We start from the raw sequence: 12,519 nt of genomic DNA, 5'->3' as shown, positions 1-12,519 counted from the left end.
GCCTTTCTTTACTTTTTGGAATATCATAAACAACATATAATGCCTAAAAAAAGGAACTGTTTGTTTCCTGTAATATGCTCAAAAAAATTAGGGGAGGAAGGTTGGTAATTTTTTTTTTTTTGGATTTTTTCTTTTTTAAGTGGGACTTTTCAGAAATTATTTTTGTGTTGTAAATGAATACAAATAAGGGGGGTTTTGCCTTTAGAGCATCAGTAGGATGCTTTCTAACATCAATGACCATGTTTAAAGCATAAAAAGTGCAGTTTTGCAACTTTTTGTTAAAAAGTTGTAAAAAAAAAAATCTCCAATGCCATAAAAACTTTTAGGGTCGGGCCAAAAATTTAGGGTAGATCTGGATATTGCAAACAAACATTTTTCTTTTAGGAGTTTATGAAAAGATACAGATCAGTTTTCCTGACCAGAGGCAAACAAGGAGCCACAGCCATTAATACAGATGTTCAATTACATTGTTTGCAAAACAACATAAAAATAATGTGTTTCCCTTTAATAAACCCTACTTGTGTTTGAGAATATCGATATTTGATTACTGATGTGCATACGGACTAGCAGACCCAAAGTATGTATCAATATACCCCAGAATGCATTTACATTTATCTTTGAATCATATAAATTAAAATGCAATACTTAGCTAAAGTTGATTATTACAGATAAAACTATGTAAGAATTTCTAAACAAAACAGCATTGAATTTCCTGAAACCACACAGATTTAACCCTTATCATGTTGGACAAGACTGGTTATGCCTTTGCGACCAGTGTAGATCTTGATCAGCCTGCACATACATGCAGTCTGATCAAGATCTGCACTGTTTGCCATTCAGACAGTTTTGTTTTGGTAAGCACCCCTTTAAACAGTTAATGGTACTGTCCAAATTCAAAGATGGTCCAGTTTATTATAGAAATTCAGAGGGTAAGGGTTAATATGTCATTGCTTTGATCAGTAGAAGGTAAACAAACAAAACGACAGTTTATGTTTGATTCATACTCTGTGAAACTTGTGAACCTTTCAGATATTCAGGAAAATTCAGTAATGTAGTTGGAGATGATGAAATTGTTCAACAACTAGTTTTTCTATAAATGCAGTTTCCTTTGATGATGTTACATACCTGAAGATGTTTTTGTAGATCATGATAGTCTCTGCAAGCCTCCCAGTATGGCTCCAGGTCCACCGAACACATAAAACATTCTATATCTTCTAGAGTGGAGAGCTTCTTATGTAACTGTAAAATCACATGTTGTCATTTGAGAGGGAAGAATAGATTCCTGATAAGGGAAACAATTTGTATATGTAATAAAGCTAATTGTTCCCCTTTCAGCAGCAGCAAATGACAAATCAAGGTGCTATTGCCTAACAGTGTCTTATTAGCCAGACATGTTCATTATTTGCTCCAATACCTTTGGCTGATTAATAAATAGATGATGAAACATAAGTGTCTTTTCATAGTGAATTGATTAAATCATTGAATAAAATAGAGATGCTTTTGAGAAAAGCGCAAGTCTCCCACAACTGCCTAATCATCTTGCGCATGCACTTTCGTGCACCCAAAACTTAGCCTATACTACTAATTTCGCATGCGCTTTCGTGCAGGCAAAACGTACCCTATACTACTAATTAGTAGTATAGGGTACGTTTTGCCTGTATGAAAGCGCATGCGAAATGAGGATTTTTCGGAAATTCAAGGGCCATAATTCCAAAGTGCCTGAGCCGATTTGGCTAGTTATCGAACTTGGCCGAGGTCTTACGGTCAGACACATTTTGTTCAAGTTTGGTGAAGATCGGGTAAGAAATGTTCGATTTAGAGTGCGGACAAGCTTTGTGACAGACAGACACACAGACAGGAGTAAATCAATATGTCTCCCACACCATTGTGTGGTGGGAGACATAATTATAATGAAATACGAGGCTCTGCCAAATTTGTTATTTTTGTTCCACAGGTTCAGTAAATGTGGAAAGACACAAATGAGCCTTGCCATGAGAAAACCAACATAGTGGGTTTGCGACCAGCATGGATCCAGACCAGCCTGCGCATCCGCGCAGTCTGGTCAGGCTCCATGCTGTTCGCTTTTAAAGCCTATTGGAATTGGAGAAACTGTTAGCGAACAGCATGGATCCTGACCAGACTGTGCAGATGCGCAGGCTGGTCTGGATCCATGCTGGTCGCAAACCCACTATGTTGGTTTTCCCATGGCACGGCTCAAATGTACTGGTAATATCATTTTTTTATTACATATTAGCTTTTCATGCTGAGTTTCATAGCTTCCTGTACCTATTATAGACAAAGTCTTTTTTGACCAATGTCTCCTATACTTAGGGCAATATTAACACAAACTTATTTACAAGTGTACCTAATTTACTGGCTTTTTCTCACTCCTAAGACGTAAATCCTGTAACAATCCCAGTTTCATAACATTTTTCTTTGAAAAGAAAACTGGCTTAAGTTACATTTATACATTTCACTTACTTCTTGAGGACATTTTCATGAAAATTACATCACAGTCTCCAATGGTATGAAAATGAATTTTGAATACCAGTCTCGGAATGCAACACTATCACTGGTCAATTTCAACATTGTGCTCATTAAAAATTTTCAAACTTGTCTTAACATTCAGACTGACAACCCTGGATCCTGTTCTTATTAGACTATACTGACTGTCAAGGCCTATGGTGTCCCCAACCTCTGGTATTAGGTGCTGACACATATTACTTATAATGTCAATGTAGATGAAAAAGTATCTGCCTATGAAAGTTTTATGCACTAATACTCAATGTGTAAACTTAGCCTAAAGAAATATCTACAGATATAACTGTAAAATAATTGAGCCGTGCCATGAGAAAATCAACATAGTGGGTTTGCGACAAGCATGGATCCAGACCAGCCTGCGCATCCGCGCAGTCTGGTCAGGATCCATGCTGTTCGCTAACAGGTTCTCTAATTGAAATAGGCTTTGAAAGCGAACAGCATGGATCCTGACCAGACTGCGCGGATGCGCAGGCTGGTCTGGATCCATGCTGGTCGCAAACCCACTATGTTGGTTTTCCCATGGCAAGGCTCATATAAGCAAACTTTACCACTTGAAGATCTTCCTTTCGTCTAGCAACATCTTTTTGGCTGTGGAACTCCGAAAAACTTCTTTTCATCATATCTTCAACTCGCAGCTGCTCCACACGAAGAAGATTTAGAATCATTGAGTACGTCAAGCGGAATCGAGATTCTAGCTTTGTTGGTTTGCCCTGTATTAAAAGCAGTGATAAATTTGATAACAGGTGCTGTGTTGCTACTGTATCTGTCCGACAGTTTATTATCTATAGCTGAATTACTGTACTGCCATTTTTCAACAAAATTGCAGGTATATAATGGAAGTGAATTAACCTAACCAGTGTTCTTCGATTGTGTACCAATAGTGACTTTAACTTAAGCAACAGTTTACTGTAATTTCTCAATATGAATGAACGGTTAAAGACAAATCTGTCAAACAGTCATGGATTACATTTTTCCTGCCTAGGAATCAAACCCGGCCAAATTCATTCTTTTAAGATTCCCTGCTTCCCAGCTGCTTATAAATAATATTGGACGTTTTGCTACTTAACCCTTATGATGCTGAACACGACTGGTTCTGCCTTTGCGACCAGTTTAGATCATGATCAGCTTGCACATCCATGCAGTCTGATCTAGACTTGCACTGTTCGCCATTCAGTCAGTATCTTTTTGGTAAGCACCCCTTTTAACAGTTAATGGTACTGTCCAAATTGAAAGGTGGACAAGTTCATTAAAGAAGTTTAGTAGGTGAAGGGTTAAACATCCTGAGACACGATACATACCAGCATCATTTTATGAAGGCTCGATACTTCTGGAACATCCCCTTTACACAGTATGATAACAGTTCCTGTGGTGTCGAGACCTCTTCTTCCAGCTCGACCAGCCATCTGTATATACTCTCCTGGTAACAGATCTCTGGAAATATCAGTGTTTTGTTAATATTCAAACACATTTTAACATCTGAATATATCATTTATATCTTAAATACCTAACAAATCACGAAACAATTGTCACATTATTGTTATGTGGTAATATGGTTGATCTTGCATTAGCAGCAACCTGTATTAACCCTTACCCTGCTAAATTTGTAAAATGGATTGGTCCATCATTCAATTTGGTCAGCATCACTTTTTATTTAAAGGTGTGTTCCCTGAAAATTTACTGACTGAATAGTGAACAGTCCAGACCATAATCAACATGGACGTGCAGGCTGATCTTGGTCTGCACTGGTTGCAAAGGCAAAATCACTTGCTGCCAGCAGGCTAAGGGTGAAGCAGCCACTTGCATTCCAACTTGACTTTATATTCTGATTTCAACCAGTCTTAAGCAGTCATCTATCTTAAACAGCCAGAGGGTGGGGCTCCCTTGACTTGATTGCTTAATACAGGTTTAACTGTAAATTTAGATTAGATAATAGAGTTTTGTGATAAACCTACAAAATACCTGCTATATTTATTCTTATTCATGGTTGAAATTGTGCTAAATATAAAAGTAGAAAAAGCAAACATGTTATCAAACAACTTCTTTTCTTCCATTTTCATTTATGTGCCATGTCTATAAAATCAGATAAGAAAAACATTTATATGAATTAAATGGAGCCCTTTATTACAGAAGAATATAATGTTTTCAGCATCAAAACTGCTATTTTTAATCAAACAAGCTAAAAAATACCAACCTGAAATGCGTGCCATCATGTTTTCTTATGGAATCAAACACAACGGTTCTTGCTGGCATGTTAACCCCCATTGCAAAAGTCTCTGTAGCAAATAGTATCTAAAATAAGAAAACAATTCTCCATAATTAAGGTGAAGTATGATTAAAAAATCTTCAAAGGTTTGCATTTTTTGTTTTGTATAGAAAGTATTTAATGTAAACAATTTTTGAAAGGTATCTTAAATATCTAAACAGATAAATCATCAATAATCATACTGCATATGACTACAAAAAGAAACTGCAAAATCTTTAATACTCGTGGGGTTCCAATTTTTCAAAGAAATAGTTTCAATTCATTTTATCTTCAAACATTTAAATCGAAGTATTTATGTCCCCAAAAAAACTCATTTTGACAAAACTCACAAAATTTCAATACTCCAAAAATTAAATGGTTAGGTTATTAAAGGTAACTAAAGGTCTTCATCATTGTTACCTTACATCTGAATAAAGATTACAGCTAGAAGTAACCTCGTATAGCCAAAATTTTTATTCCATTCCATACACTGTTCCCTGTTCTAGGGATAATAAATTTTGCAAAAAATAAAACATAAATGGCTAGTCATAACTTTTATCTCTAGATGTATTTTATTCAATAATTCTAAAACTTACTTTGACAAGTCCTTTTTGAAACAAAAGTTCTACAACTTCTTTCAGTATAGGCAGTATACCACTGTGGTGAACACCAATACCTCTCTTCAGTGTGTCCTCCATCTGTAGAACCTACACAGAAAATATAGTAACATAGGTCCTTGTATTTTTTGAAGAAGTGTAAATTTGAGAAATCGGTCAATAAGCACAGTAGAAAACAGACAAAAAGATAAAGCCTGGAACAAGTCATAATGTTTTGTGGACAATATTTAAATGATCCACTGTTCTTATATTATGTGTGCTTTAGATAATTCAGAATTACTCAGAAAGCAATTATAAGTCAATCCGGTCTGAAACCCTGCTTGGAATGCAGAATGCTTTCATATTTTTCTCAGTTGGCTTATGGGTTCAGTGGTTTCATCCAGGGGCATCCCAGTACCTGAAACAGTGTCAGAAGGGGAATTTGGTGTCTTAGTCCAACATTATAGTCAGAAAGATTTCACCTGAGCTGTGTCAGTGAGACCTAAACCCCAACAAAACAAAACCCCTAAACCCCAAAAAAAACAAATATACTCAAAAAGTCTTAATATAATTTAGACACAAGCTCTGAAACAATCATGTTAGAAAAAGAAGAAAAATATAACATACTTGAGGTAACTGTTGATCAGATCCCTTCAGTTTTTTAATCGAGCTGTGAAAGAAGATGTGTATTTCACTTTTCTCCTTTGCTGTGGTGAGATCTAGACTGTGCAAGTTCGTAGCATTTTCATCAATCTTTTTCTTGGAGAAGGTGAAGGCCACCACAGGTAATTTCTCTTTCTTTTTCAACATGTCTATTACTGACAACCATACATTCTTATCCTGGTACAAACAAATAAAGTTTTAAAACTCTAAGTCAGAGGGACAATTAGAGATACAATTCCTCAGATATATGACATATTTTCGGAAATTGGGATAGTATGTGCACTTTATACATGTATATAATTGTAAATGTAATATACTGGTAAAAACAAACTACCATTATTACAGAATTTCTCAATAATGATCCATTTCTAGGTAACACCAATCTTTATTACCATATTCTTTCAATAAACATTTTTAGTGCAAGTGGTGAAAAATGCATCGTATTTTTTCAGATATTAAATCTTAATATGTAAACTGAATGGAGATACAATTTTTGTTTTTCCTTAAGCTATAAATAACAGACCTGATTTGGATGTCCTCCTCGGGTCCCTTTAGCACCAAAACTCTGAGAACTTTTCGTTGCTCTCTCCTTCTTTGCATCTATGGCTTTTTGGTAACTGAAAGTCCATAATCAAAAATACTGTTTGTTCAAGAAAATGACAATGTGACTTTTTCTGCAGTAAAACAGAAAGATTAAGACCAAAGAGAATAAAAAAATAGTCTCAGACATTCTTAATTTTTTTCCCACGAGATTTGATGTTGTTATAAAGACAGAAAATTGCTCCCGTCACCTCTGTGTTTTGCAAAAGAAGTCAATAAATCTGGCTGAAAAAACAGTAGAATATTTGATAATGTAAAGAGACACTGGCACAACAGTAGAATATATAAGAGACACTGACACAACAGTAGAATATTTGATTATTTAAAGAGACACAACTCAACTGAAAATGTCTGATGCTGACCATAAAACACACTGCCATGTTAAAGTGAAAATAAAGCATAACCAAATACTCAGGGTTCCCACAATTTTCTGTTGGTAAAATTCAAGACTTTTTCCCGACTTTTTCCAGGTTTTCTAGCAAAATTCCAGGTTTTTCAGTCGAGGAAAACCAGACATTTTTCAAACCTTTTTCCAGGCTATTCAAGGCTTAACACTGCAGGTTCTACAGTATTTGTATACTATTGATTTCATTCCTATCTTTGGGATAATAAATATACATGATGCATGCTTGTAAAATTGCATTCTGGTAGTAAAAGGCATACTGAAACACTGGTTTGTATTTCTGGCTTCCAAGGTTTAACGCTCCTCATAAAAAATATTCAGTCATAAACAAGTGGGTTGAGGGGATTACTTTTATTTACACTGTCCCATGTCTTTGGAACATGGTGGGGGTAAGAGTGAGGTTGGGTGCGCACCATAAACCGGTTTAAGCTCCCCAGTGGTGTTTTTGCCACTGACCGTTCCAAGGCGGTGCCCCACTGTGTTCCTTTGTTTGTTCGTTTTGTCCTTGTGTGTTGACTTTGTGTGCGCGCGTGTGTGTATGCTTATTATTCGTCTTGTCCTTATGTGTTGGCTTTGAGTGTGTGTGTGTGTGTGTGTTGTTCCTTTTGTCCTGATGTGTAAGCTTTGAGTGTGTGTGTGTGTGTGTATGTGTGTGGTGCACGCGTTTGTGTGCTGGGGGGTTCGTTTTGAGGAGGCTGCACTTTTGGTGCGTGGCATTCCCTGTTTGATATTTTTCTTTGGTTTTTTGCTTACCTAACCATCGTTCCTGGGTGTAAGCCAGTACTAGACATCAACCTCCTTTAGAAAGGATCAAACTTTGTACTGTATAATTCTAGACACAAACAGTTTATCTGTACTATATATTTTAGGTGACGGTAATTTTGACACACTGCTACAACTTATTGGCTATGATTAACTTTTATTGACCAACACATTATATCAGAACCTTCGTAAGTAGATATAACTAGAGCTATCACTAAAGGTGATGAATGTACCCCCCGCATGCACTGACACAGTACATTGCAATTTGACGCACACAAGATTGCATAATTATGTGGACTGTATGTATACAGTATAGTAACAAAAAACAAAGTCCCATAACTATGCAGAATATTTATCTAAAAGAATGTAACATGCACCATGCACAACTAGGGTTGGTACTGATCACTTGTGTGAAGTTTCATTAAATTGTGTGTAAGGGTTTGGTAGATTAGGCACGCACAAGATTGCATATGCAGACTGTATGTACATAGTATGTTAACAAGAAACAAAGTCCCAAAACTCTGCAATTTTTGTCGCTGAAAGAACCTTACATGACCCATGCACAACTACTGTTGATACTGATCACTTGTGTGAAGTTTCATTAAATCGTGTCAAGGGGATGAGGAGAGATGGTGCACACAAGATTGTGTCTATGTATATAGTATAGTAACAAAAAAACAAAGTCCCATAACTCTGCAAATTTCTTTTCTGAAAGAACCTTACATGCCCCATGCACAACTACTGTTGTTACTGATCACTTGTGTGAAGTTTCATTAAACTGTGTCAAGGGGATGAGGAGAGATGGTGCACACAAGATTGTGTCTATGTATATAGTATAGTAACAAAAAAACAAAGTCCCATAACTCTGCAAATTTTTGTTCTAAAAGAACCTAACATGCCCCATGCACAACTACTGTTGGTACTGATCACTTGTGTGAAGTTTCATTAAATTGTGTCAAGGGGATGAGGAGAGATGGTGCGCACAAGATTGTGTCTATGTATATAGTACAGTAACAAAAAAACAAAGTCCCATAACTCTGCAAATTTTTGTTCTAAAAGAACCTAACATGTCCCTTGCACAACTACTGTTGGTACTGATCACTTGTGTGAAGTTTCATTAAATTCTGTCCAGGGGATAAGGAGAGATGGTGCGCACAAGATTGCGTCTACGGACAGAAAACCAGACGACCAGACAGACAGACGGACAGACAACCTGAAACCAGTATACCCCCCCCCCCCTTACAACTTTGTTGTCGGGGGGTATAAAAAAGATAAATCCCCTTGCCAGGCAGTGCCTTAATTCATAGCGAGCGTAGCTTGCGAGCAATTGCGCGAAGCGCAATTGCGAGCGCGTAGCTCGCCTTACGGCAATGTGTAGGCGAATATAACAAAGGTGTGCCGAATGGGGCAAAGTGATGTAGCTGAAAAATTTTCCTCTCGTCTGGGCGCCGCCATTTTGGGTGCCGCCATTTTGTTCTACTTCCGTCAAAGTCGGGAAAATTGTTGTTTTTTTTTTTAATTTTATATTTGAGTTACAATCTCTATGTTCATTAGGTGTCTTTACTTTTAAAAAAGTAATGTTATGGAAATAATTTCAATTTTGCTTTTATTTTACAAAGTGCGTGTCCCTAGAGGACAGGTGCTCACAGGAAATGCTTTGTTGGCAGTGAATACAGAACTTCATTTGATTGCTGAATATTATCCATCGCTCAAAAATAATGCAAGAAAGATTTCCAGTTGGTAGAAAAAAATATAATTTTCTTTTAAAAGATCAAGCATTGGCCAGAAAATGGGATAAAATATCATAAATAAGCATAAAGCCATAAGAACGCCACAAACAGGTAATGACGTCACCGTGACACCGGCTTTCCATAAATTTTTGCAACGTATGATATTCGCTGTTACAGGTATAATGACACTAAATTTTTGTTTCTTTTCAAGTGAATAGGTTCTCGGAATTGTTTTAAGCAGTGAATAGTTTCTTTGCCGTTTAAGCTACGCTCGCTCAGAGGCTTTGCCTTTTTCATATTATTTTCAGAACACAACGAGCTGAGGCCAATTTCTTGCCTAAAAATGCCGCGCAATAGTGCAGACATCGTGACTATTCATGATCAAGTAAACGCTTGCAAAACGGTCCGTTTTATTAACACGTTATGATAACTAGTTTCGTACTCAAACCGGTTCGTACTTTTCCCGAGTTTTTCCCGATTTTTAACAGATATCGTAAAAATCCCGGCATTTTCACGACCGGGAAAAGATTTTTCGAAATTCCCGACTTTTTCCCGTTTTCCCGGTAGCGTGGGAACCCTGAAATACTGCAACATGTATCTGTAACTTACCCTGTTGTACTAAAACTTCCTTTTGCATCAACAATTCTGAAGAGTTCATTACTGGTTTTATTGCTGTTTCCAGTGTACAGGAAGTGCTCCAACGGCACTGGTCTCTTTGTTGTGCTAATCACATAAATCTTCTTCTTCTTTGTTCGACTGAAGTGAATAATTGATACACACATACTGTATTAACTCAGAAATAATGTGAAAAACTTTATATAGACTAGAAAATAAACAGGGAGAGCCCCCACCCCCCCTGCTGAAACAAGGAATGTCAACAGAAAGTGATGACTGCCCCAACTGTGGAGCCTGCCGGCTTAGCTCAGTAGGTAGAGCACATATTTACGGATCGCAGGGTCCTGAGTTCGATCCCCAGGCGAGGCAAATGTTCTCCGTGACAATCTGATAGAAGACATGTCTGAAATCATTTGTCTCCCATCTCTGATTCATGTGGGGAGTTGGTAGTTACCAGGTTTGTACTGGTACAGAATCCAGGAACACTGGCTAGATTAACTGAAATACTATTGAAAAAAGGGACTAAACCTAAAACAAACAAACAAACAAAAGTGGAGTGTGCTTGTCTGCAAGTTCGGGTACAATGTTATAACTGAGACAGGAAGTATTTTAGACAGATGGAATAATGGGACAGTGCAATTACTATATGCATTCGAACATGATTATTTCTCTCATTTTCCGGAAAATTGTGCAAAGAAAGTAAATATAAAGCGCTATAATATTCAGTATTAACCAACATTATCATTCTTATATAGAGGAAAATGTTTTCTGTTTATTTATCATTCAACTTTGAAGTGGTATTTTACATTGCATACAGGTAAAGTACTATTAAGAAAGGTAATATGCAAAAGTTAAAGATACAGAGCAAAGATCAAGAGTATGTTTTACATCAGTTTTGAACTAGGAAGTTGAAATTAGTGTATCATACCCTATCCATGCAGCAAACTCCAGTGTGTTAGGTACAGTTGCACTAAGTAGAATAATATTCACATGTTGGGGTAACATAATCAATACTTCCTCCCACACTACACCTCTCTGTAATACACACAATATTTAACTCATTTACAGACTCACCTTGGCAGTTATTTCAAATACATATGATAAGCAAACAGTAAGTCTTGTGTTATTAAAGATGACAAAATGCAACTAGAAAATTTCAAGGTAATCAGATACTCAATAGAATGAAAAGCACATGGCATAGTCATAGTCTAGCTGTTTTGTGAAAATACTTGATAAATTACTGAATTAATTTCATCAAAAATAAAATTGCCATCTTTATAAGAACACATTCAAAATGGTTCATTTTCAAAAAATGTAGTAGAATTGTTCAAGTACCTCTGCATCATTAATATAATGGACCTCATCAAATATCACCCACTCTAAGTCCCTGATCACATCCGATCCATTGTACAACATTGACCTAAAATAGAATACTCACTGATTTGTAAAAGTAAAACAAGAGGGTCATGATGACCCTGGATCACTCACCTGATTAATATTCATGATGACCCTGGATCACTCACCTGATTAATATGAGCTACATAGACAATTGTAAGAGATCATGTAAGAAAGTCAAATATAAGTAAGCACTGAAACCTTTTCCCAGTTGTGTGAACATGTTTCAAATGTCAAACTGATGATAAAATATTAAGAAAGTAGGTCAGTAGGTCACATTCATGCCCACTGAAAGTCAGTTTTAAGATCGGTGTGCAAAACTGTATACGTCATCCAAACTTCAATGCTGTATCTAAAAAAACAAGAAAGTAGGTCAGTAGGTCAATCTCACATAAAAAAATAAGCGGCCCTGGGGAGGGGCTTTAAATGGACCCTGGGTAATGATTTGAATAATCTTAGTAAAGGACCACTAGACAATGCCACATGTAAAATATCTAAGCTCTGTGCCTTTCGGTTTCAGAGAAGAACATTTTTTCATGTTTTTTCCTATAGAACTTCATGTAAATTCAAGGGACCATGGGGCGGGACCAATATTGACTCTGGGATCATAACTTGAACAATCTTGGTAAAAGTCCACTAGACAATGCCACATACCAACTACCTAAGCTCTAGGTCTTCAGGTTTCAGAGAAGAAGTTTTCTGAAATTTACAATATAGTCATATAGGGAAAATAAGCCCCGCTCCCTTGCGGCCATGTATTTTAACAAAATAGAATGGCTTAAGCAATTTTGGTAGAAAGTCACCTCGAGATCATTTTTACAAAACATTTTTGAAATCCAGCTAACAGTTTCTGAGAAGAAGACTTTTAAAGATTTTCCTTTCGGTTGCCATGGCAACCACAGTTCTGAATGGATTTTAATTCTTTGGGCAATTTTGAAAGGGGGCCACCCAAGGATCATTTCTGTGAGGTTT

The 12,519-nt window shown here is 36.7% G+C and overlaps 1 protein-coding gene across 2 annotated transcripts in view; it reads right to left on the bottom strand.

The window, feature by feature from the left end:
• The window catches only part of LOC123551309 (SKI2 subunit of superkiller complex protein-like), a 43,229-nt gene that overhangs the window by 10,850 nt on the left and 19,860 nt on the right, over positions 1–12,519 (bottom strand). For both annotated transcript variants that reach the window (XM_045340163.2, XM_045340152.2), the window contains exons 11-20: positions 11,488–11,572; positions 11,081–11,187; positions 10,147–10,293; positions 6,566–6,659; positions 6,007–6,219; positions 5,380–5,490; positions 4,733–4,830; positions 3,840–3,972; positions 3,090–3,251; positions 1,126–1,239 (exon numbers count right to left, since the gene is read on the bottom strand). In XM_045340163.2, the coding sequence (XP_045196098.2) occupies positions 1,126–1,239; positions 3,090–3,251; positions 3,840–3,972; positions 4,733–4,830; positions 5,380–5,490; positions 6,007–6,219; positions 6,566–6,659; positions 10,147–10,293; positions 11,081–11,187; positions 11,488–11,572 (1,264 nt within the window). The remainder of the gene's footprint in view (positions 1–1,125; positions 1,240–3,089; positions 3,252–3,839; positions 3,973–4,732; positions 4,831–5,379; positions 5,491–6,006; positions 6,220–6,565; positions 6,660–10,146; positions 10,294–11,080; positions 11,188–11,487; positions 11,573–12,519) is intronic.

Source organism: Mercenaria mercenaria, chromosome 15 (assembly GCF_021730395.1).
Source record: "Mercenaria mercenaria strain notata chromosome 15, MADL_Memer_1, whole genome shotgun sequence".
Lineage (NCBI taxonomy): Eukaryota > Metazoa > Mollusca > Bivalvia > Venerida > Veneridae > Mercenaria > Mercenaria mercenaria.
The sequence above is the reverse complement of the archived record's forward strand: the minus strand, read 5'-3'. Positions and strand labels throughout refer to the sequence as shown.